Raw genomic sequence first — 27,061 nt, forward strand, 5'->3', positions numbered from 1 at the left:
GTGCACCTGCTGCTTTATGCCACCTTTCTACACCTCCTTCCACCCCAGTGCTGCATCCTCTCTCACTTTGGCCCTACATCTAGTGCGACAACACAGGCAAGCTCTTCAACATATCCAAAACATCTATCACATCAGAACCAGAACTCCTTGTACAACAACGGAGCAAACAATCGATCCTCCCCAACCCAAATTCAGACTTTCCAAGAACTCCTCCAGGTTTCATGACGGTTATCTTCTCCTCAAACAATCCTGTCATCTTGAACAGAAATGGCATAAACAAAAGTGATAGCAGCTTACATCTGCAAGGAACATACAAAAAAAACAACAAAAAACAAAAAAGTCATTTGGATAGCCAAAAAACCCCAAAACTATATTTCCAAACCACTAACTTGCAAAATCACCCAGAAATATTTTCAGATAGTAAGGAAAACTATCTAAACGTTGACTCCACAACACCAACTACCACTGTGGAGGCCCTCACAGCTGATATCTTTGCTAAATTCTTCACTGAACAAATTCAATCTATGCAATCTTTTACCACTACCTTCTCCCCCACCATCCTCAAACCCAAAAACAATTAATCTAGGTACCACTCTCCAAACCCAAACAGACCAAGCCAATCTCAAACTATATCCCACTGTGAGTTTCCATCTCCCAAAAAGAGAGAGATCAGTAAATCCACTTGCCCGCTAGATCCCAGTCCTCCTAAATTCACCTATATCCTTAAACAAACACTAGTCCCCTGGCTAGCTGCCATAAAAACCATGTTTAAACCAAGGCTCCCTACTTCTCACCAAAAAAAGGCAGTAATCAATCCATCCTGAAGAAACCAAGAACTGATCCAAAACTAGTTTATCACTATCATTCTGTCTTCAGCCTTCCTTTCCTATCCAAACTAGTGGGGAAAAAAAATAGGTACTCTACTTTCAACTCCTGGTCTTCATAAAAAGAGGCAAACATCCTTCAACTTACCAATCCAGCTTCAGGAAAGGCCATGGAACAGACTCTGCCCTGTTCACATTCTCTCTCTTGCATTTGAGGGTGTCCACAATTAAAAACTGATTACATGTTGGTCCTTTTTGGACTTATTCAAGGTTTTGTGTTTGTCCTTTTATTATCTACTGATTTTTATGATTGCATTATGTTTATTATTGTCTTTATATGCTTGTTAAATATGAGAATTTTATTGTAAATGTTTGTTTATTGCTTAGAAGTATTGATACAGCGGTTTATACATTTTAGGAATAAGCATTAACCAATAGCATCCATCTGCACCTTCCTAGTCCTACTAGATTTCACACCATTTGACGCTGTTGACAACCTTCTTTTAATGCAATGCTTGGAAGATATCAGGACTGAGGGTACTGCCCTCAAATGATTCAAATTGTTCTTGACTAATACCACAAGTCGGGCTCATGAACTAAAAAACCCATCCGCACTCAGGGATCTCATTTATAGGATGCCCCAGGGTTCAGTGGTTTCCCTAATATCAACATCTACATTCGTCCACTCTACAATCTCATCCAAACTTTCAACATCAAACTTCACCTATTTGCCAACAATTTCCAACGCTGCATAAAAATAGGGATGAATCGAACCACAGCCATTACCAACATCAACTGTCTTTCTGCAACTGCCCATTGGTTTAACAAACATGAACTCAGACTAATCCCTTCCGGATCAAAATTCCTCTGGTTAATCCATTAGTGCTCTCTCCCTTGCTGGAATCCACTTACAACCTAAAGATCCCACACGCAGCCTGGAAGGTTCAATTGGACTACCACCTTACAACAGAAACCCACGACAACTGTGGTAAACACCTCCTTTATGGAACTATGCATAATCTACCAACTATGTTATTATTTGAGAAGTGCAACCTCATCACCATGATACAACCACACAGATTATTGTAATTCCCTGTACAAAGGCATCTCTCAATATAACCTCAAATACTTCCAACTCCTGAAGGGCACAGCAGATAGACCTCTAGTAGGTGCCAAGATCACTAACCACATAAAACCAATCCTGCATCAGTTACACTGGCTCCAAGTTGAAAGAAGAATAAAATTTAAAATTCGCTATTTTGTTTATATTGTAAGAATCGCTTAGCCTGAGAGTCTCTCTCAATTGCTGTTCTCCTACACTCTCAAAAAGGAGATTTGTTCCTCCCAACAAGCCCTTCTATCATCCCCTCCACCAATTTCAGCAAGGCTAACATGCACAAGACTTTGGGCATTCAGCTATATTGACCCCAAAGTATGAACATACTAATAGCTCTCCACTTTAAAACTATTTACCACATTTTCTGAAAAGAAAACGAAAAGCTTGGCTATTCAGCCAAGTCTTCCCCTAGATTCTACAGCAGACACTTCAATCTCTGTAATTTCCAGAACTTTGCCTATCCAGCCAGGCCTCCCCTTAGATTCTCATTAGAAACTATTACCTGACTTCCAGATCTTTTCTTTAAATTAAACCCCCATCACAATCCACCACTGGGCCTGTCTGTCTGACTCTGCTTAATACATTTTTCCCTCCATTGTACTCATTATAAGTAGTTGCTATAACCCCCCCCCCCCCAAGAATATTTTTCACATTTTGTGTCACTGCACCAGACTTGCATGTATTTAAATAAAGATTTTTTTCTCACTTGTCAATATACCATAGTTCATGCCTTTCAAGGCCAAACATTTTTCTATTAGAAGATAAGCCACATACATATCTAAAAATCAGAACTGAAATCCAACTGGTTAAGCCTTCACCTTGCAGAGTTCAGACTTGGTGGAAGAGCGTTTGGCAGCAAATCACAGCTGCGAGTTTGCTGGGACAGGTTTCCACCAACGTTGCACACCTCACAGCAGGATTCCCTTTTCCAGTCTGCATCCCCTTTGATAACTGGTCACACTTTCTCCCATCCAGAATGCACTCCCAAGAGTTCTCAAGCACATCTCTCACCTTGCCACATAGCAATCTGTCCCCTCAAAGTCCCTTCTTTCCTTTCCTAATCCTATCAGCTGCCCTCCCGATCTCCACTGCACTTCAGGAGAGACAGAGACAAGAAGCCTGTCTGTCCTACCCTGCTGCTGCTCTCTGGTCCCCCTTACAGCTCATTGGTCAGACATTCCACAGCCAGCCAATAGGCTGCAGGGGTTGGCAAGAGCAGTATCAAGGAGCCAGAAGCACTCCCCCCCCCCCCGTGGCACACTCTCTACTCCCGATCTAGCGTGCAGGAGGTGCTATTAGGGGTGCTTAAGTATGCTGCTGCTTACAAAGTAGCTATGTTTTAGGAAGGCACAGTTGGCTGCAACCACACAGACCCAACAAGGTGACTGACAGTCCATTAATCAGAATCTACCACCATGGCTACAGGCTGCAATGCATGATTTGCAGTCTTAAGAGCTTGGTTTTAGAAAGAAAACTGGATTTTTAAAACAGCAGGAAATAACCATCCTCCTCCAAAGATTTTGCTCATCACTGAAGGATAACATTTAACAGTTGTGGGGACTCTTCTGGTAGCAAGCCAGATGTACATCAGAAGAAAAAAACGTTTAGGCATCAGGTGGGAAAATAAGTCAGCAGCTCAGCAACTTAATACGAGCAGCAAATGTATCTTCCTCTCACCAATGCCTGCTTTTATTCCAGAAACACTGGCCACAAAATGGACATTAGATTGCAGAAATACTTGCCACTTGAAATTTTGTGAGCCAACTACCTGAAACCATGCATTCTGGTACCTTTAGATTTAAAAGCTACAATCCCACTGACAAACATCCAAAAATGTGTTGAAATACCTTCATGCACTGTCAAAAGTTAGTTGATTTCCTCTAATTCTATTTTGAATTTTAGAGTTTTTCTAGTTAGTTCTACAAAAGATCTGGGGTTACCATGCCTTTTTTCGTCTGTTTCTGGCTAGTGCATCAGTAATACCTATGCAGCTCCCAAGAATTCCTAAGGAGGAAGTCACACTCCATTATGCAGAAGCAGATAGGGATACAAACTGGGAAAATATCTGACAAGTGCACTGAGGCCATAGGAACAGAAGACCTCAGCAGGTACACCAGAGCATATTCCATTTCTGATCTCCTCCATCCTTTGCTATCTATTCCAACTGTCACAGTTTTGACTCCTGCCACTTTCTGCTAGAAGTCTGTGCCAGGTGTCCACCATTCACTGAGAAAGTATTTTCCCCAAATTCCTTTTGAGCCTGTCTCAAGTCTCATATGATGAGTTCTTGCTCTTGTGTTCCTCATGCAACAGAAAATGTTACCTTTGAGGCCTGCTATATAAAAATGTTTGCATATCCCCACTTTCTTCTAAGAACATAAGAATATGCCATACTGGGTCAGACCAAGGGTCCATCAAGCCCAGCATCCTGTTTCCAACAGAGGCCAAACCAGGCCACAAGAACCTGGCAATTACCCAAACACTAAGAAGATCCCATGCTACTGATGCAATTAATAGCAGTGGCTATTCCCTAAGTAAACTTGATTAATAGCCGTTAATGGACTTCTCCTCCAAGAATTTATCCAAACCTTTTTTGAACCCAGCTACACTAAGGGGCAGATTTTGAATCTTATGCACGCGGGGTACATTTGTGTGCGCTACCCGGCGCGCACAAATGTACACCCGATTTTATAACATGCGTGCATGTTATAAAATCCGGGGTCGGCGTGCACAAGGGGGAACACACGCCGAGCCCTAGGGAGGCCTGATGGCTTTCCCCGTTCCCTCCGAGGCCGCTCCGAAATCGGAGCGGCCTCGGAGGGAACTTTCCTTTCGCTCCCCCCCCCCCACCTTCCCCTCCCTTCCCCTATCTAACCCACCCCCCTGCACTATCTAAATTCCCCCCCCCCATCTTTATTGCAGGAGTTACACCTACCGGCCAGCTGCCAACACACCAACCCCCAGCACAGCCGCTGTGCCGGAGTACACGGGACCGCCCCCGGACCGCCGCCCCGCCCCGGGACATACGCGTGTCCCGGGGCTTGCGCGCGCCGAGCCTATGCAAAATAGGCTCGGCACGTGCAGGGGTAGTTTTAAAGGGTTATGTGCGTAACCCTTTGAAAATCTACCCCTAACTGCACTAACCAAAATCCTCTAGCAACAAATTCCAGAGCTTTATTGTGCGTTGAGTGAAAAAGAATTTTCTCCGATTAGTCTTAAATGTGCTACTTGCTAACTTCATGGAATGCCCCCTAGTCCTTCTATTATTCAAAAGTGTAAATAACAGATTCACATCTACTCGTTCCAGACCTCTCATGATCTTAAAGACCTCTATCATATCCCCCCCTCAGCCGTCTCTTCTCCAAGCTGAACAGCCCTAACCTCTTCAGTCTTTCCTCATAGGGGGATCTGTTCCATCCCCTTTATCATTTTGGTTGCCCTTCTCTGTACCTTCTCCATCGCAACTATATATTTTTTGAGATGTGGCGACCAGAATTGTACACAGTATTCAAGGTGCGGTCTCACCATGGAGCGATACAGAGGCATTATGACATTTTCTGTTTTATTAACCATTCCCTTCTTAATAATTCCTAACATTCTGTTTGCTTTTTTGACTGCTGCAGTACACTCAGCCAACGATTTTAAAGTATTATCCACTATGATGCCTACATCTTTTTCCTGGGTGGTAGCTCCTAATATGGATCCTAACATCGCGTTACTACAGCAAGGGTTATTTTTCCCTATATGCAACACCTTGCACTTGTCCATATTAAATTTAGTCTGCCATTTGGATGCCCAATCTTCCAGTCTTGCAAGGTCCTCCTGTAATGCATCACAATCCACTTGTGATTTATCTACTCTGAATAATTTTGTATCATCCGCAAATATGATAACCTCACTCGTCGTATTCCGGTCCAAGTACAGATCCCTGAGGCACTTCACTGTTTACCCTTTTCCACTGAGAAAATTGACCATTTAATCCTACTCTCTGTTTCCTATCTTTTAGCCAGTTTGTAATCCACGAAAGGACATCGCCTCCTATCCCATGACTTTTTAGTTTTCTTAGAAGCCTCTCATGAGGATCTTTGTCAAACGCCTTCTGAAAATCCAAATACTCTACATCTACCGGTTCACCTTTATCCACGTTTTTTAACCCCTTCAAAAAAAATGAAGCAGATTTGTTAGGCAAGACTTCTAATAGGATAAATATTTGCTCCTGAAGTCTCATCATATAAGGGTCATTTTGGTAGCCCTCCTTGGACTTGGCTCTGCCTTTTCCATAATTCCTTTAGAGGTGTGATCTCTAAATTTGAAAAAAAAAAAAAAGCCACTTACAGTAGGGATGTCTTACTGAGGAACCCCTGCTTCCTAATAGTAATACCATTATACATCTAAACTACTACATCTTTATGCATTCTAACTACTACAAGTCCCCTTTCTATTTGACTGTCGCTTCTCATCTTCCTTGGATTTCTGCATCCCACATGCATGATTTAGATTTTTTTTTAAGTTATTAAAATATAGGTGCCAAACCCTTGGTCATTCTTCCTATTTTTAAAGCCATCTTTCATTTTATCTTCATGTTATGCACAACAGGCACGCTCCCTTTTAGCCTTTCCACAAGGTCACCTATGAAGGACACTGAACGAACTAGCACTGATCCTTGCAGTAGCCTGCCCATCACCTTCTCTTTACCAGAATGGATCCTAGTGATCATCACAGTGTCTCACCCAGTTTACAAATTTCTGTCCCATGCTCAGACATGACCTCTAATCATTGCAGCTTGTCACCAAGGAACAGTTCCCATTAACAACCAACATTTCTCATTTCCTAAATTAATAAAACAAAAACTATGACATCTGATATCTGGGATACAAAAATATTCCTTGCAAAGGTCTACACCTAATGTGTTGAAAACAGACACAAATGTATTACCAGCAACACAAAACTGCTGATCACTGAAGATGAGATTGAATTGTGGAAGTGAGAGCGCAGGGCGTGACATGAGATCCGAGTCACACACAAGCACGAATCGATTTCAGATCCTCACCAAAATGTACCACCTCCCATCCAGCATGGGAAGCGTTAAATGTCACATGGGGCACACTGGTGTTTTCCATTTATTTAAAGCCCATTTCAAGTTTTAGTGATTGGTGCCTAGCTCGTACTCAGGGAGCGTGTGTCAGAAAAGGCCAACAGGCAAACGTGAATGACAAACACAGTCTCTTCTGATGTGCAAACCCACTCCAGGGGGAAGAGGAAAGCCAGCAGGCAACCCTTGCTTCTAACAGATTAACACAGCCTATGATTTTGGAACTGGTGATGTGCCCCGTGCTCTACGGAATGATACCACACTGGGGGAGAGGAACTTCCAAAACTGCTCAGAAACTCACAGATGAGCAGTGCCAAGATCTGGGATGTTGGGTTTGGGCCCAGTGCTTTGAAAAAAGGGAGCACCACATGAATCAGAACTGTAACAGTTAGGAGGGCTGTGGGGGAACCATCATCTGTGATCACAATTATGATGGTTTCTATGCAATGTTGACATTACATTTTCCCCAAAATCTTACAGAAGTGGCAAGGCCATGGTTACTTTCTGTCTGTCTGGTCTGGGCCAAGCGCAAGACTGATTGATAAAAAGTGTATTCAAACTGCTGACCATCACAGGGATGGGCTGGAGTTAAAAAAAAAAAAAATAAATAAACAAATAAAAAGGCTTACATTAAATTTGAGCTAATTGCAGAAATCAGTCTTACATGAACAGAAACTCATTTCATTCCTCGTTTTGAAGGTAGTTGCAATGTCTCCCGTCAAGATGTCAGCTCCCCTGAAACCTTCAGTCTCAGATATACTGGAATGTTTCAAGAACTTTTTTTTTTTTTTTTTTTTAAGCATTTTCCTCACAGTTTGCCTTTCAGAGAGAATGGTAAGTGCTCAAGAACAAATGCATTTCTTTAATGGTTCAGTTTTCACTTTCAAACCTGGCAATCCGCTCCCACTATCATTTTCAATGAAAGCATAAGGTGAAAGATGCCATGTCGTCTTTTTTTTTTAACAAGATGTGAAAAGAAAACTGAAAAAAAAAATGTTTTTTCAAAATGCTGTTTTAATGGCATTTGATCCAAACAGGACCAATAATTAAGAACAAGTACTTCACTTATTTAGATTTAGCTCATGGCGAATTATGTTCAGGTGTCATAGGATTCTGCGACACTGCATAATAAAGTTGGGTATGTAATGTCAGATTCATGTTGCCAATCACTGCCTCCCCCCCTTTGTGCTGTTTCCCAAACCAAATCTGATACTGAACATGCATGTTTAATTTGAACTCTCCCACTCCTTCCTCTCTTCCCCAGGAGACTCCCTTTGTTTATTTCATAAACAGGAGCTATCCATGCCTGCTCCAGAAGCCTTCACTTTGGCCAGATGGGCTTCATCAGCCACCGCTGCACAGAAAACAGCAGGTAAGGAGCGCAGTAGCATAGAGCCTACCCTCAAATCCGCTAGGCTTATCCCATGTGTTTCTGGAATTCTGTTTTAGCCTCCCTGAGCCCCTCAAGGCCACTCCATGCATCTACCAGCCTTCCCAGAAGTATTATTTCCTTAGGTTACTCCTGAATCTACCCACTTTGAGTTGTATACCATGACCCCCATGCTCTAGATCTAGAATTTCCTTTCCACTGCAAAATGTTTCCTTCTTGTTCTCCTGTAACCGTTCTTCCACACCACCTAGAGCAGGGGTGGCGAACTCCTGTCCTCGAGGGCCACAAACAGGCCAGGATTTCAGGATAACCACAATGAATATGCAGGAGAAAGTTTTGCATACCTTGGAGGCAGAGCATGCAGATCTCCTTCATGTATATTCATTGTGGATATCCTGAAAACCTGGCCTGTTTGTGGCCCTCGAGGACTGGAGTTTGCCACCTGTGACCTAGAACAAAATGTTTCTGAATCTGGTCTTGAGAGGATCCCTAGTCCAGGGCTTCCCAAACATGGCCTGGGGAGTCCACAGCCAGTTTGGTTTCCAGGATATCCACGGTGAATATGCATGAGTTAAATTTGCATACACTGGGTTTCTAATGAGGGCAAAATCTTATGTATATTCACCGTGGATATTCGGAAAACCCGAATGGCTATGGGGTGCCCAGGCTTTGAGAAACACTGACCTAGCGGCCCTCCGACATGGTCGCTACCAAATAGCAATACACTGGGTCAAAAGGTCAACAACATAAATATGGTTGAGTACTAATGTCACAACCCGCTATGACAGGGGTCGGGAACCCATGGCTCGCGAGCCAGATATGGCTCTTTTGAGGGCTGCATCTGGCTTGCAGACAAGTGTCCCCACACTTTCCCGCTGACCCAGCTGCTCCCCGGTCCTCCTCCGCCCGGGCTTAAAATGCTGTCAGCCCGGGCGGAACGCGGCAGGACAGCTGGAGTCAGCGGCACCGGCGTGCTCTCTTCTTCCCGCCCCCCCCCCCCCGCGGCCCGGAAGAGGAAGTGGAGAGTATCGGGTGCGTGCGCGGCAAGAAGAGGCCACGCTAGTGCGCTCGGCATCGGCCCGAAGAAAAGAAGACTGCAGCGCGGCTCGGAGGAAAATGAAGAGGTTCAGCCGCGGCCGATGGGACTCCGCCTGGGCTGAAAATGAAGAGGTTAGCGTTGGGAGGAGGCTGCTGCTGCCGCGAGTCCCCGCGGTGGGGGTGGGGGGGAGAGAGAGAGTGAATGAGCGAGCTCATTCACTCTCTCCCCCACCGCGGGGACTCGCGGCAGCAGCAGCAGCCTCCTCCCAACGCTAACCTCTTCATTTTCAGCCCAGGCGGAGTCCCATCGGCCGCGGCTGAACCTTTCATTTTCCTCCGAGCCGCGCTGCAGTCTTCTTTTCTTCGGGCCGATGCCGAGCGCACTAGCGTGGCCTCTTCTTGCCGCGCACGCACCCGATACTCTCCACTTCCTCTTCCGGGCCGCGGGGGGGGGGGGGGGGGGCTGTGTGTGTGTGTGTGAGAGATTGCATGTATGTGAATGATTGAGAGCCTGTACATGTGAAAGAGAGTATGTCTGTGATTGAGAGCCTGCCTGTGAGAGAGAGTGCATGAATGTAAGTTTACCATTGGGAACCTGTATGTGTAAGTTTGTGATTGAAAACCTGTTTGTGTGAAAGAGTATGTGTGTATGATTGAGATCCTTTGTGTGTGAGAGAAATCATGTGTATGTATGATTAAGAGCCTGTGTGTATAAGTAAGAGAGAGATCATGTGTATCTGTGTGTGATTGAGTGCTGGTTTAGGTGATGGAGCATGTGAGTATGTGATTGAGAGCCTGTGTTTAAATGAGAGAGAGAGACCATGTGTGTCTGTGTGTGATTGAGAGCTGATTTAGGTGAGGGAGCATGTGAGTATGTGATTGAGAGCCTGTGTGTAAATGAGAGAAAGAGAGGACATGTTTGTAAGCATGTGAATGAGAGTCTGTGTGTGAGAGAAAAAGACAGCATGTATTTATGTGATTGAAAGCCTGTGTGTGTGTGTAAGCGTTGAAAGATAGACAGCATGTGTGTAAATGTGTAATTAAGAGCCTATATAAGTGAGAGAGAAAAAACATGTGTATATGTGAGTACTGAGAGCATGTGTGTATAGGTGTGTCATTGAGAGCCAGTGTGAGAGAGAGCGCAGGTATGTGACAGAGAGGAGAAAGTTCCAAGCAAACCACCCCACCTCCTGCTAATTCAGAACAATCTCAGGACACCTGGATATCAAATGTTCCCAGGTATGCAGAGCAAAAAAATTTTTGTATCCTTATTATTTTTCATTACTGGGTCTTTGTGTCTGCTATTTTGAAATATTTTGTTGGTATCTGGAAATGTTTTATATGAGTTTTTAATTATTGGATATTCCACTCATCAGCTGTTTCGAAATATGTTCTTTTTGTTAGTACAGTTTTACTGCTGATGATTTTATATTTCTTGATTTGTTTTATAAGGATGGGTGATGTTTCTTTTTTCCTTTGTTACACTGCATACAGAGACTCTGGCTTGTTGCAGTTTCCAATTCAGTTTTTTCCGCATGCCTCTTGTTATGCGTTTTGGTCTCTTTATTCTATGTTAGGTGAGGGACAGCACGTGATTCAGGTGAGGTTTTCTGCTGGCGTGTAGTTTCTGTGTAGGACTCTATAGCAGCCTGACTTGGTCCGTTTTCCTAATAGGAGATGTATTGGTGTCTTAAGGCCTGGTGTAATATTTTCAGAGACTTATTGTACTTTAAAAGTGTGATCTTACATAAAATGCACACATTTACTTGTATTTAGTTTTAAACATATTGTATGGCTCTCATGGAATTACATTTTAAAATATGTGGCGTTTATGGCTCTCTCAGCCAAAAAGGTTCCTGACCCCTGCGCTATGACATCAGGACTCAACAGAGCCCGCCCAGTTTTAATAAACATTACACGCCTGCATGTAAGTCACTGCTCAGGGGACAGACTGACTTTTTATTCAAAAATATGACACACCAACAGCAGACTGCTGTATTATTGGGAGGGGCATTCAGTTTAGTCAGAATTTAACAAGTTGTGTGCTAAAATGATCACAAACCTGACCTTAAAGGTTTGCAGGAAAACAAAAAGGCCACTTGAGATTTTAACTGCCAGACATATAGCGCAGGGAAAATGCCACCCCGTGCCTCCTGGCCTGTGCCGTTACCAATTCTCTCTTTTCCTGGGCTCTTTGGGAGAGATATTTGTAAACCAAACAAAACCAAACACCCAGGATTCCTTAAACAGAGTCAGAATTCTGATGGTCTTTTTTTGTTTCCTGTTTTAAATGTAAAAAAAAGACAATCTGCAGTCTCTCTTCAGTTACACTCAGCCCTAGTTCTTCGGTTTCTCCCCCCACCTAAAGAAATGTCCCCAGTGGACATGCAGATGCTTGGTGTCTTCAGAAGACGCTGCCTGCAGCTGTGAGCTCCCACCCCGGTTGGCACTGGACTGTGTCCTAGGTCTAAATTTATTTCTGAAAGCACAATGGACATTTTGGAGCTCTGGCTTGCAATGCCACATATCTCTCATTCACCAATCAGCGTGGGCAGCTGCCATAGCTGTGTGTGTGTGGACTTTGGGTCTAATCTTTAGCAGCTGAAGTTTAATTACTCGCCACTCCCCCTTTTCAAGGGAACACTTGCCCAAGTCTCTTTTTGGTTACAGATTTTTATTTTTTTTTTGTTTGGAGGGAGAGGTGCCGTGATATAATTCTCATGCATAGGAAAGGGGGACACAGGGCTGGGAAAACCCGGAAATAAACAGCTTTTGGGGGTGAGGGGGTCATTTACTAAGCTGCAGTTAAGGTTACAGCAGGGAAAACTTAAGCGGGATTGACTAACCTGTGGCACTTCGTAATGCAGTTTAGTAAATGCTACAGTATTTTTCCACTGGGATTGACCTCCCGATGCTGTGCTTTTCCTACTGCTGGCTATGCTGTGTTTCCTGCTCCTCTGGCATCGGGAGGGATAGGACTTCCTATTTCCATGGCAGTCAGGACCTGGCTCTTCCTGCTCCTCTGGCTCTCAGCGCGTTATGGGGCAGGGCTCAGTCTTCACAGCACAGCTGTCTGCCTCTTCTGCTCCTCTGACTCATTGTGGGACCAGGCTAAACCAGGGGCACTGCCCTTCGCTGCCATGGTCTGCTCCTCTCCCTCACTACAAATAAACCAGGGGCACTGCCCTTCGCTGCCATGGTCTGCTCCTCTCCCTCACTACAAATAAACCAGGGGCACTGCCCTTCGCTGCCATGGCCTGCGCCTCTCCTTCACTACAGCTAAACCAGGGGCACTGCCCTTCGCTGCCATGGCCTGCGCCTCTCCTTCACTACAGCTAAACCAGGGGCACTGCCCTTCGCTGCCATGGTCTGCTCCTCTTCCTCACTACAGCTAAACCAGGGGCACTGCCCTACCCTGCCATGGTCTGCGCCTCTCCTTCACTACAGCTAAACCAGGGGCACTGCCCTTCGCTGCCATGGTCTGCTCCTCTCCTTCACTACAGCTAAACCAGGGGCACTGCCCTACCCTGCCATGGTCTGCGCCTCTCCTTCACTAAGCTAAACCAGGGGCACTGCCCTTCGCTGCCATGGTCTGCTCCTCTCTCTCACTACAGCTAAACCAGGGGCACTGCCTTTCCCTGCCATGGTCTGCTCCTCTCCTTCACTATAGCTAAACCAGGGGCACTGCCCTTCACTGCCATGGTCTGCGCCTCTCCTTCACTATAGCTAAACCAGGGGCACTGCCCTACCCTGCCATGGTCTGCTCCTCTCCTTCACTAAGCTAAACCAGGGGCTCTGTCCTTCGCTGCCATGGTCTGCTCCTCTCCTTCACTATAGCTAAACCAGGGGCACTGCCCTTCGCTGCCATGGTCTGCTCCTCTCCCTCACTACAGCTAAACCAGGGGCACTGCCCTTCGCTGCTCCTCTCCCTCACTACAAATAAACCAGGGGCACTGCCCTTCGCTGCCATGGTCTGCTCTTCTCCTTCACTACAGCTAAACCAGGGGCACTGCCCTTCACTGCCATGGTCTGCTCCTCTCCCTCACTACAGCTAAACCAGGGGCACTGCCCTTCACTGCCATGGTCTGCGCCTCTCCTTCACTATAGCTAAACCAGGGGCACTGCCCTTCACTGCCATGGTCTGCGCCTCTCCTTCACTACAGCTAAACCAGGGGCACTGCCCTTCGCTGCCATGGTCTGCTCCTCTCCCTCACTACAAATAAACCAGGGGCACTGCCCTTCGCTGCCATGGTCTGCTCCTCTCCCTCACTACAGCTAAACCAGGGGCACTGCCCTTCGCTGCCATGGTCTGCTCCTCTCCCTCACTACAAATAAACCAGGGGCACTGCCCTTCGCTGCCATGGTCTGCTCTTCTCCTTCACTACAGCTAAACCAGGGGCACTGCCCTTCACTGCCATGGTCTGCTCCTCTCCCTCACTACAGCTAAACCAGGGGCACTGCCCTTCACTGCCATGGTCTGCGCCTCTCCTTCACTATAGCTAAACCAGGGGCACTGCCCTTCCCTGCCATGGTCTGCGCCTCTCCTTCACTACAGCTAAACCAGGGGCACTGCCCTTCGCTGCCATGGTCTGCGCCTCTCCTTCACTAAAGCTAACTTCTTGGCCAGGCTGGGGTAGGGACAGGGCTCTTCTTGCCGTCACGGTACACTGCCTTTTCCTGTTCTTCTCCAACTGTGCAGAGAGAAGGAGGCCTTCAGTTGTCAATGGGGTGAATTATTTTCCAATGGCAGTGGACCAATTTGGGACCCCCCCAAAAGGTCTACAGGAGCCACTACTGACTCCTGAGTCTTACCTTGAAGAAGACTGGTCTAGTGCGAACCCTCCCCACCTCAGCCCTCATTGGAGGGGGAAAAAAAAATACAAAAGTTCTAGGCTACTTATGTCTCACCGCAAGCTTACGTTCAGTCCCTGAGGATCTAGCAGCGGTAAGAGCGAATGGACATCGCACCCACCCTCCCTAAACGGGGACTGAAAGTGAGTTGTTTTGGGTTTTTTTAGGGAACATGGGACAATTTTATTTTTAAGGGGCGGGGCCTGGAACTTTTTTTTTTTTTTTTTGCAACAAGGCTCAAGGTGAGCCTTTTAATTCAATGGCTAAAAACCACCGAATTTCACATTAGCGTTCTGATGTTTCAGGGGAAGTTAACTATATTTTGAGTAGTTAAATAATAGTTTGCCTACTTTAATGCAAGCCATATTGTTTGATTTGCATAATAAGCCACATTGCATGCAAAGTAGCTCAGTACCATCCCTGCATTGCACCAGGATCTGCCCAATCAGTGCATTAATGCACTTTAGTAAACGATGCCCTTAGAGGCTCGTGTTCTTAGCCACAGACTTTTGCTGTGCGCGCAAATGAGCTCTGTAGAAATATTTCACTGAATACCGTACTATACCTTACTGAGGCTTTTTTTTTTTTTGGTAAAATGTGGTCAGTGATGGGAATTTTGCTGCACAAATAGTTAATGAGATTCACTGCATGATTTTGCATTGCAGCAGCTCATTAACTATTTGATTAAAAGAATTTTGCATGAAAAAAAAAAGTCACAAGCAAAATGTTCCTATTTACAAAATTCAAACTGCTCTTCTCGCATGAAATCTAAATCCTAACGTACTGGAAAATTAATCGCTAATATACGCGCTTTGGGCGGGGGGGGGTGATTAGTACACATTGCACTATTTACTAAATATTTTGCATTTTTAGCACGTTTGCCCTCCTGTTGCATGTGACAAGCAGGCTGACGAACCGAAGGAAAATCTGAAAGAAAAAAACATGACAGTGAAGGATGGAGTCCAACTTTGCTCCTCCTCTGTTCCGTCCAAAAAAAGGCCAGGCTGAGGAGTCAAATTTTACACTCTGGATAAGAACGCCCCCCCCCCCAGCCATTTTCTTTAGGTTTGCTATTCCACTGTGAGCAATCTGTATCTTACTGAGCAGTGAAATTATTTTTGGTCTTCCATTCTTTGGTTATTTTATTGCTCATCAGAGGCTGGCTTGTATTTAAATTAGCGCAGAGATCCTAAGAGTCCTCAGTCTCTCCAATTACGCATGTAATTAGCAGGATAGTAAAAGCAATCATTTATCCAAGTTAACAATTCTGTAGAAGAACTTATTACTGTGCTATTACTGTTCCTTCTAAGCATGGCCACAGTGTAGATAATTGGCACTATATCTAAAAGGACTAAGACTGCCCAGGAACATAATCATATTATCAGGCATTTAAACTAGAGAATGGGGGTGACAGGAGGTGGCCAATGAAATTGGCATGTCACTGCCAAGCAAAACAGGAAGTGGGAAGAGAAAAAAAATAACGCAGACAAAATGACTAGAAAGTGCAGCAAATCAAGGGAGAAAAAACTGGAAAGCTGTAGCCACAAATGCTCGTAGTTTGGGCAATAAAATCCCAGACCTGCAGGCCCTAGTGGCAGAGGCAGACTTGAGACATTGTTGCTGTTACGGAGGCATAGTTCACGATTGAGATACGGCTGTTTGGGGCTATAACTTAAGGAAGGACCGAGAGGGCAGAAAAGGGGGAAGAGTAGCTCTTTAATGTCAAAACTGACATCCATCAACTGAACTGGAAGGGACATGGGGTAGAGAAGCAGCACTGGGCCATCCTAAAAAAGATGATGGTGCAGTCATTTTTTACTGGTGTGGTTTACAGGCCTCCGACTCAGATGGAAGAACTGGACAGAGATCTGGTTGAAGACCTCTGAAAGGTGGGAAAGAAAAGGAGACATGGTGCTTGTTGGAGAGTTTAATCTGCCAGATGTAGACTGGAGAATCCCTTCTGCGGAATCTACGAGAAGTAGAGAGATAGTGGATGTCCTTCATGGGGCTCTGCTCCAACAAATGGTAATGGAACGCATGAGGGAGGTTGTGATACTTAACTTTGTGCTCACTAATGGGGATGTCGTCTCTAATGTCCGGGGAGGGTGCCTTCCTGAGCGCCAGTGATCAAACGGTATGGTTTAATATCACAAATAAAATACAAAGACGTTATACAAGGACTCTAGTTTTAAATTTCAAAAAAAGACACAGACTTTGTCAAAATGGGGATGTACCTGGAGGAAGACCTGGAAGAAAAACGGGGGAGGTGTAGAACAGTGGGGCCAAGTTAAAAGGAACTATTACAAAGGCAACTAATCTATATGTTAGAAAAGTAAACAAACACTAAGAGGAATAAGAAACTGATCTGGTTCTCAAAGGAGGTGGCTGAAAAAAATAAAGGCAAAAGGAACAGCGTTCAAAAAGTATAAAATCTCACAAGAGGAACACAGGGAAGAATATCTGGTGAAACAGAGAGACAAAGAAATAAATAAGTAAAGCAAAAGATCAAGTGGAAGAACAAACTGCCAAAGAAGTAAATCGAGGTGATAACATTTTTCAGATATATCAGAGAAAGTAGTGGTATAGTGAAACTGAAAGGCGACAAGCAGCAATGCGTGTGGAGAGAGTTGAAGAAATGGCAGAAATAGTAAACAAATACTTCAGTTCAGTGTTCAATAAAGATGACCCTGGAGGACCGTTGCTAATTGATAAGAATGTAGATGGAGATGGAGTAGACAAAATTCTATTTACAGAAGAGAATGTATGGGAAAAGCTAGGAAAACTGAAAATGGACAAGGCTGTGGGGCCGGATAAGGTGCATCCCAGGATGAGGGAGGTTCAGAGATGTGGCGGGTCCACTGAAAGACCTGTGAAATAGAACCCTGGAAATGGGAGTGGTGCCGCGAGATTGGAGAAGAGCGGTGGCTGACCCGCTTCACAAGAGTGGGAACAGAGAGGAGGATGGAAACTACAGAGCAGTCAGCCTCACCGCGGGGGTGGGGAAAATCAGTGGAGACTCGACTAAAGGAAAGGATAGTAAACTATCTACAATCTGGTAGGATACTAGACCCGAGGCAGCAGAGATTCACCAGGGAAAGGTCCCGTCAGTCAAATCTGATATTTTTGATTTGTTGACTAGAGAATTGGATCGAGAAAGAGCACTAGGTGTGATTTACTTGGATTTCAGGAAAGCTTTTGTTACAGTCCCACATAGGAGATTAGTGAACAAAATGAGAAGCTTGGGAGTGGGCACCAAGGTAGTGGCATGGATTGCAAACTGGTTTCCTGACAGGAGACAGTGTGGAACCTACTCTGAAGAAAGAATGGTGTTAAGCGGAGTGCTACAAGGATCGGTTTTGGGACTGGTTCTGTTCAATATCTTTGTGAGTGACATGAAGTGATACAAGGTAAAGTTAGTGGAGGAGTAGCCTAGTGGTTAGAGCAGTGGGCTACGAACCAGGAGACCAGGGTTCAAGCCCCACTGTTGCTCTCTGTGACCTTGGGCAAGTCACTTTACCCTCCATTGCCTCAGGTACAAACTTACAGGCCGATTCAGAAAAACGCGCGGGAGAGCTGGCGAGCGCCTGCTCTCCTGGCGCGCACACAGGCCACTCTCCTGGGCGCGCGATTCAGGAGGGTGGCCTATGCAAATTAGGGCCCACGGTAAAAGGAGGCGCTAGGGACACAAGCACATCCCTAGTGCCTCCTTTTTGACAGGAGAGGCGGCTGTCAGCAGGTTTGACAGCCGACACTCAATTTTGCCAGCGTCGGTTCTCAAACCCGCTGACAGCCACGGGTTCAGAAAATGGACGCCGGCATAATTGAGTGTCCGTCTTCTGACCCGCGGGCCGATTTTAAAATTTATTTTTTTTTTTTTTACTTTTGGGGCCTCCGACTTAATATCGCTTTTCTGTACACTTTCCTGGTGCCGAGAGGAATTAACGCCTACCCAAAGGTAGGCCCCCGGATGCGCCGATCGCAGCACACGGGGGCCTTCCCTTTTTCGCCGCGAACTGGGTGCCGGGCCTTCATCTTCGCGGCGAACAGAGCATGTGCCGCAGGACGCACTCCGTTCGTGGCATGCCGGGGTCTCCTCAGCTATTTTCTGCCAGTCCCGCGATGGCTGCTGTCCTTCCGGTTTTGAATAGTCTTCCGGCGAGGAAGGAAATCAGCGAGGTGAGGGAGGAAATCTGCGGGAAGGTGGAATTCTGCGCAAAATCTGCATTCCGCAGCAGCGCAGAATTCCCCCAGGAGTACCTCTAGTAGCTGGTTTTGTGACATGGCCACTATACGACGTGTTTGAGCCTCCAAGGATGTCAGGGAACTGCCTGCGCCATCTATCGGCAGGCTGGGGAACATGCATGAGCACTGATGGACACACTACCAAGCCCAATATATTATAGATTTGACACAAACTTTGAACCTTTTTCGTTGGAAACAGTAGAACTAAGAGTCACAAAATGAAAATCCAGGGGGAGGAAGACTCAGAACCAACATAAGGAAATATTTTTTCATAGAGAGGGTGGTGGATGCCTGGAATACCCTTTCAGAAGAGGTGGCGAGGACAAAAACAGTAAACAAATTCAAAAGGGCATGGGATAAACACTGTGGATCCCCAATGGCTTGAGGATGATAATGAAGAAAAAGGTGCATGGGGGCAATCTGCACAGAACAGCAGGCATGGGGAATTACTATCCTTAACCAATTAGCCTTGATGATTTAGATACAATTGCAACATCACACTTTGCTTTGACAGTGGGGCAGGGAAATAAAGGATATTGGATTCCGAAGACGGCCGCTAGGCCCCCACTTTTACAATCTGGGGAACTGATATGTTGACATTGGGGATAAAGCTTTTACGGCCAAGTTCAAAAGCAAAAAAAAAATTATAAAGCTGGAATTATCAGGAAGGCTACTCATCACCTAAAAATGCTGCAGTAATGTTGTTATGGTTTGACAGTTACTTGGTCTTGCTGATAAGTAAACTATTCTTAACACAAGGCATGGGGGGTAACTTACCTGCACGAAGTAGCACTTACTGCCCTTAGTGGACAATCGAGGGAGGCCTGCACGGAGCGGCAGTTGCTGCCTTGGAAAGCTTGCTGGGCAGACTGGATGGACCATTTGGACTTTTTCTGCCAACAATACTATATTACTATGACTGGTTGTTGTACACCAGCAGCACATCTGGTGGCATCTTAAGTGGCACACCTACGATCACTCACTGGGCTATTAAATGCCACCCATGCCTTCACAAAAGAGAGGAAACAAGAAGAGTGGGCCACAAAAACACTTTTTTCTATATTTTCTTGGTAGTGAAGATTATTAAAGAGATTTAGTTACTTACATTCTGCTTTTTGGCACTTCAAATTGCATCACAACATCTTTCGGTTAAAAGTCAGCTAATTTTCAACCACGCAATCTCTCTAAGTAAAGGTCAGAATGCAGAACCTGTGGCATTACCGTAAGTAATGTGCTGCTGCGACAGGCAGACTGAACTGGATGAACTGGGCATGAAGGGGAAACTAAGGAACAAGCCATTCCAGGCTTGAAATGCAATCTTGATGCGAAAGAAACCTGCCAGGGACCCAGTACACCGCCATAAAAATATCGTTTTGGAGACCCTATCCCAAAAAGGATACGGCAGGCAACCAAAATGGTGTGTGGGATCCACATCAAAAGCCATATGAGATGTTGTAGGACTTGAACATGCATACATACCCTGGAGGAGAGGCGAGACGGGGGGGGGGGGGGGGGGGGGGGGGGGGGAGTATTAATGATGCACAAAAACCAAACCAATGGGAAGAAAGCTGTAGAACTAGAAGCCATGATATGAAACTGCAAGGGGATAGACTCAAGGTCAACGAAAGTAAGTATTTCTTCACAGCGGGTGGTGGATGCATGAAATGCCTCCTGGAGAACAAGAACCGTAATAGAATTCAAAAGAGCATGGGATAAACACAGAGAATCCCTAATGGCTAAAGGATGGAAATGAAGAAAAGGGGTAATCTACAGAGTGGCAGTTACTACCCTAAAAATGCTTGCTGGACTGACTGGATGCACCACTGGGGTCTTTTTGCTGTCATTTACGATGTTGCTATATGTGGCTTGCTGAAATCACCACTTGTCTCCTGACTCCCTCTTCTTGGCGTGCTGCAAGCTAAGCTCCTTTTATTCTGGTTAAACCCCGAACTCCACACCAATCTGTGCCGTATACATACAGTACATGGCCTGAGTAACTGAGTAACTGACTTGTACAGTACATGGCCTGAGTAACTGACTTGTTTTCCATATGAATTCATCATATGGAGAACAAGAACTGAAAGCATTGCATATTTATCCAGCCCCCTTTTTCCTGTACAATTTCTCCGCTTCCAGGGTATCCAGCCTGCCAGAGGAGGTGATGATGAACAGGGATGGAAATATATTTACAAAAAACATTTAGGCACCAAAAATGGAGGAACCAGGGAAATATGTTTCATAATTGTTTAGCTCTTTATTCATATTTCTCTTTTTTTTTTTTTTTTTTTTGCCATCTTGGTTACTTTAGTTTTGTTTTGGATTTTTTTTTTTTTTACACTATTATTTTTCCTTCCATAATTCTCCCCTTCCAAGAGCTCTAACATCCTTCCTTTCCCGGAATTATCTCCACCTCCTTAAGGTACTCTGCCTGATGCCACCTTCCTCTGCCTCCAAGATCTCTTACCTCAGCACTCCCCCGACACACACCCCCCTCTTCTCTGGTTCCGGGTAATCTGCCCCTCACATCCAGACCAGCAATAAGGAGCAGCCGCAGGCCTAGAATGTCTAACATGCACCTGGGATTGTTGTGGCCCTGGTGAGGATGCTTTGCTGTGCTAACACAAGAACACTTTCATTAATATTCTGGGCAAACTGACCCGTGCATAATCTACATTTAAGTAAACGAGGGACAGGAGAAAAAAAAAAAGTTTAAAAACCACTTTGTTTTACTTCACATTAACTGTTCGCTAGAGTCTGCATACAGAAGAGTCAGAGATCTGTGAAATGTATCCCACTGCAGGTTTACTCTGAAAGTCAACCAGACCTGTACAATGAGACAGACATCCACAGAGGTCACATATCCAAACCAAGCTCTGGTTTCAAATAATAACACCCCCTCCCCCCCCCCCAAAAAAAGCTGCCAACTGTTGCATCAACTGTCAGAAAATGCCCCGCGTTATTCCATCCAACAATCTGTAAGGGAACTGCACACCCTAACAGTCCTTGAGGAAGACATCTAGCACTCTGTTTCAGGACGCATTGGATTCTGAACACTGCAACTAGCATTGTTTTGCACGTTAAGAGGCAAAGATGAGTTAGGTAGCATTATTAATTTTGATTTTTGTGTCTATGTCATGTCAATGGTTGTCTGCCAGTCCATTCGTTGACAATTTTATATGAGGCTATCATTCCTCATTCATCTCATGTCATTCTTGCCTTTTCAGTGACTTTTAAAGTCACTGAAATTAAAAACCTGCAGCATCAAACACACTCGATCTTGTGCTGAACCATACAGTGCTGTTCTGTCCCGCTGAGTAATCCCCCTCAGTTCTTTTCACTCGTTTCTCAGAATTACTATAAAAACTTTTTTAAAAAATGCAATTCAAGGATTCACTTTGAACATGACTGCCAATGCCATTGCCAGGTTTTTTTTCCTGGTCTGCATTCGCACCGCTCTCATGTTATGCCGTGTGCTTTCCACTGGTTAAACAGCAAGGCTAATGAAAATTACCTCAATAGCTACCTGATCTACCCATTCCTGATGCAATACCAGACCTCATGCTTTATCCATGTTCCCTAGCATCTAAGGTCTATAAAATGAGTGGAGTGGAACAGGTAAATGTAAATCTGTTGTTTACTCTTTCAAAAAGTACAAAGACTAGGGGATATGCAGTAAAGTTATTAGGTGATACATTTAAGACAAACAGAAGAAAATCTTTTTCTTTTATGCAACACAATTAAAATCTGGAATTCACTGCTGGAGGATGTGATGAAACTGTTAGTATAGCTGGGTTTAAAAAAGGTTTAGACAAGTTCCTGGAAGAAGAATCCACAAAACCATTATTAAAGGTGGACTTGGGGAAAACCACTGCTTATCCCTGGGATAAACAGAATGTAATCTATCGAACTTTTGGGATCCTGCCAGGTACTCGTGACCTGGACTGGACACTGGGCTTAATAGACCTTTGGTCTGACCCAGTATGGCAAATCTCATGTTCTTATGATTTTCTGTGTCTATTTCATGCCTTATTGAACTGTGTGAATATTGGCAGTGAAAAGCAAAATGGATCTAGAACAATACATATGTGTGAGGAAGAGAGAGAGAAAGCCATGGCAACCTTAGAACTGAAGAAACCTTGCTTGTTTAAAAAAAACAAAAAAACCCTCCAAATGTAAACACGAAAATAAAAAAATGCAAATGCAGAAGAATGTAATAACATTGTTTAAGACTACATCTTGTGCTTTACAGTGGGAGTGCTTCATGAGGCATGAAGCACTCCCACTGTAAATTCAAAACATTTTTTTTAATCTTCTAATTTGGGCCCGCCTGGTTCCAACAGCAATGCTGTGCAGAAGACCCAGGCAAGTGCTGGAAATGCTGCACAGTCCCAGCAATTGCTCAATGGTGACACCTACTGGCCAGACATGGGGTGCACATGTACAACACTCTGGAGGGAATCACAGTCTGGTACATATGCCCACTAAAATCGCTGCAATGGCTGGACCGGAGAGGGGGAGGGAGTTATAAAATATAGAAGGAAAACATTCCAGCTAGATGCAAATGAAAGCTCAAGGAGTCAGACCAAAGAAGCAGGAGGGAACTGCTGGGCCAGAAATACAAACACAAAAATAGAACACGAAATTTAAAGATGCACTGGAGAGCTGGATAAAAAGGACAATGGGCCAAGCTGTCAAACATTCTGTGACCCTTTCCTCTTCCCAACAAGGCACATTACAAAGAGTGCTCTTGGAACTAAAACTGCTCCAGGCCTTTGCTGCTTTGATCTAGTTCAGTTTCTAGTGCTTCTAGATTTTGAGAAATTAGGTTTTCCATTTAAAAATTTTGTTTTTAAATAAAAAGCAGTCCACATGGATACATAGAAATGAAGGTCACGCTCATTATAGGTGATGCCTTTTTATTGTATAATTTCAGAAGTTTTATAATTTAAATTGAAAAAACTTGAAAAAAATGACATGAAAAATACATACAAATGGAAATAAAGTCGTATGAAAAAGCTATAATGGCAATCATAGGTCTTAACGGTCCACAATTAGCTGAGGGAAAAACCAATGCCCTAAAAAAAAAAAAAAAAAAAAAAGCTGCATATCCAACCCAAAGTTCTAATTAAATGGACCCCATGTAGAAAGAGAGCCTCCAAGGTTCCAATGGGCAAATAAGTTATTCTATTGACAGTATCCCTGGAAAAGCAGCGAAAAAAAAGTAACCAAGGAAAGAAATTCCTAGCAGCCAGAATTTACATTTTGTCTCCCTGATTCCCCCCACCCATCCCAGAAGCCCTACTGACATCAGGACAAGTACAGATTTTCTAACTGAAGAACATAACATTTCTATTCTGGAACAAAAAAACAAAACCCTAAGTGTCTAGAATCTGGTTCATGAACAAACACTTCAACCAGAATTAACTAAAATAAACTCTAGAGTCCTCTTCCAGTACTGTAGTAATATACTCGAGAATTTGTACAGCGAGCTAGTTGCCGGGCCAAAAAAAACTGTTCAGGGGAGGGCTGGTGCACCTGGACTCAAGGTGGTCTCATGACTGGGGTTGCCGAAAATGCTGGCATATTTGGCACTCCCAGGGTCTGCTCTCTCTCTCCACTCCATTTACCTGTCACACCACAAAGAGATCCATGATCCCAGCCAAAGGGAACTGGACTTGAAGGGGTTAAGACCTAGATTTCCCTTAGTACAGTGAAAGGCAAAACAAAGAAATCTAGTTGTGGCCTGCTTGCTGGAGAGCTGTGGTTAGATAGCAACTATCTTGGACCTCTCCAGGTGATGCCTTTTTATTGGACTAGCTTGACAGGCATCATCCTTTCAGAATGAGCTACAGATGTTGCCCAAGTATACAGGAAAATTACAGATTGCATTACATTTGTGGTTGGTGTTTGTTTTCAAAGCTGTAAAGAGTTATGAAGTAAGATGGATGTGGGGGAGATTTGTTTATAGATGGTTGAGAAAACAGAGGGAGACAAAACTTGCACCCTGCCCCCCCCCCAAAAAAAAACAAAAAACTTTTTTTTAAGTTGTAAAACACACAGCAGCACTGTAATGCCACCTGTAATTGATTCCTATATTCGGTCAAGATCACTGCCCATTTTGCACTGACCTGATGAAGGGAACAAAGTTATCTAAAGCTAGTCACAAATGTACTAAAATTAGTCCATTAAATTGGTATAACCTACAACTAACTTCTACTGTGGAGGCTTTTTTTTTTTTTTTTTTTTTTTTTTAATCTACCTTAACCTAATGTATTACTCTGGTAAGAAAACAAGAACAACAAAAACTCTGCTTGGCAGTGACGTGGTTAATTCCAAATGAACTCTTTTTGCTCCAGTTCATGTCTTCCAAGTCTTGCTACAATGAGCTGAGCTGCAACTCTCAAATGTAATCTGATCCCAGGTCTGGGAGAAAAATAACTGCCTAGCCCCTAGAATGAGTTCAACAAGGCGATTTCATCACTGCTGAGCCACTAATATTAAAAAAAAAAAAAAAAAGTTTTAAAAAAACGTTTAAGGGATGACAAACAAAACTCCGACTCAAAGTGCCTGAAAAACAGGAAGAAAAATCCAGCAGTCAGCTGTAGAGGGAAAAGGCTTCAACAACTTTGACTGGCACTTCACTTACCCGGACCCAGAGAGGAAAAACACATTTTGCACGGAGCCAAGTTACAGAAATGCAAAGACTGAAACGTACTGCCGCAAGCTTGTTACAGCAGAACCAGCTCTGCGCTTCTGATTCATTCGCAATGAATAGCACTTCAACTAAAATAGGAAAGAAAGAGGGAATTAAATCTAACATTTCTAAAGGCACTGTTTGTGCTACAAAGACAACTGCAAAAACAACCAAGGGTCCAAAGAGGAAGCTATAAAAAAAAAAAAAGAAAAGATCGAAAGAAGGGAGCAATTAATTTTTCAAGGGAGGCATAGCCCCTTGTTTTTGGTTTTTTTTTTTACTTAGTCGCTTTGCATTAATAGGGTAATTGTTTTATTTGTAAACAAAATATTTACATCTGTACGGAGCTCCGAGACGCACTTAACACTTGAAGACGTCAGGCTCTTACTGCTACCCTTATGTCACAAAAAAAAAAAAAACATAATCCAACAACTTCCAGATCATTTCTGATGTTATGCAAAAAAGACTAACAACCAAAACAAGATACCATAAACCATGAAAAATCCCGGTCGGTGTCTCATATCACCAACAATATAATTGTCTTTATATGAGAGTTAGCGTTCAAAGCAAACCAGAGAGCTCCAACTTCACTACCCCTATCGTTTTATAATTCCAAAAAGAAAGCAGCTAAACAACTATGAAGCAAATTGTAGGACATAATGCTTGTCTCTATACTGTCCTTAAACACGGACCCTCCCCCGCAGATAAACAGCTCCTACAGCTATTTTGCAGAAGGATCAAATCAAACATGCAAAAAGATTCCAGATATAAGGAGACTATTATTTATGCGGAATGCACTATACACTTAAATATGCACAATTCCGTCATCGTATGGGACGTGCATCTGTACATATATAATCCCCCGAACGCCATACATATTAATCTCGACACCTAGGATGCTGCTTTTAAACTTTTCTAATCAGTACTTCGCTTGCCCCCAGGACCAGTCGCGCAAATAAAAGTTTCCAGGCTACTGTGGGTGTAGGTCTTAGGGGCCGGGGAAGCTGAAGCTCGGCTGAGCCCTGGCTTTACGCCCCAGCCTCTCCGGCCCCCAGATCGGCACTGCAGGAAGCGGTGGGTACCTTGCACTTGCGGATAACTTTCTGACAGTTCCTGCACATCAGGTAGTGGGCGCCGGAGAAGCTGGGGGGGCTGCCCCGGTTCATCCTGCCTTCACCGGGCGAGTCAGCGCCCGCCAGTCAGCTCCGCGGAGAGCCGGGCTGGATAGATGTTGAAGCATCCGACGCTACCGGCCTCAGCGCATCGGGTACGGGGCTTGCACGGCGAGCGCCTGTTCCAGGTTCCTATGGAGGGGGGGGAGAGGAGGAGGCGGGGGGGGGGGGCTGCACTGCTCCCCTCCTCCACTCAGTGACCCGAGCTTCCACCCGCCCCCATTCTCCAGCTCCGCACACAAAGAGCGCTTGCGGGCCGGGGAGGGGGAGGGAAGGCAGCCTGACGACAAGCAAGGAGCTTTGCGCATGCTCCGCTATTTCCTCGTCCCCTAATGTCAGCGAGGCTGCAAAGAGCAGAAACTTTCTGGTTCCCTTCCCTGGCAGCAGGAAAACTCAGCACGCCTCCGAGCTCTGCTCCGACGAGCACCTCAAGGAATCAGCCACTTGAGTTTTGCTCTTTCGGGCACTTTATTCCCTACTAAATTTTTTCCTTTATTTTTTTTTCTCTGCACATCAAGCCCTTCCCAGGGCGCCACTGTTGAAGCAGGAGGCTCAGCTGCTCTGGGAAGGCTTGCAGAACAGTATGCCATCTGCCTTCCTGAGGTTGCAACTTGCACCTGGGGGGATGAGGAAGCTAGCAG

General features: G+C 44.7%; 1 protein-coding gene across 1 annotated transcript in view; it reads right to left on the bottom strand.

Annotated features, from left to right (window-relative positions):
• The window catches only part of SESN3 (sestrin 3), a 162,056-nt gene extending 135,417 nt beyond the window's left edge, over positions 1–26,639 (bottom strand). Inside the window, exon 1 of the mRNA XM_029602374.1 lies at positions 26,331–26,639. Coding sequence (XP_029458234.1) covers positions 26,331–26,414 — 84 coding nt within the window. The 5' untranslated portion in view covers positions 26,415–26,639. The remainder of the gene's footprint in view (positions 1–26,330) is intronic.
• Positions 26,640–27,061: the final 422 nt, after the last annotated feature.

Source organism: Rhinatrema bivittatum, chromosome 5 (assembly GCF_901001135.1).
Source record: "Rhinatrema bivittatum chromosome 5, aRhiBiv1.1, whole genome shotgun sequence".
In the NCBI taxonomy this organism is placed as follows: domain Eukaryota; kingdom Metazoa; phylum Chordata; class Amphibia; order Gymnophiona; family Rhinatrematidae; genus Rhinatrema; species Rhinatrema bivittatum.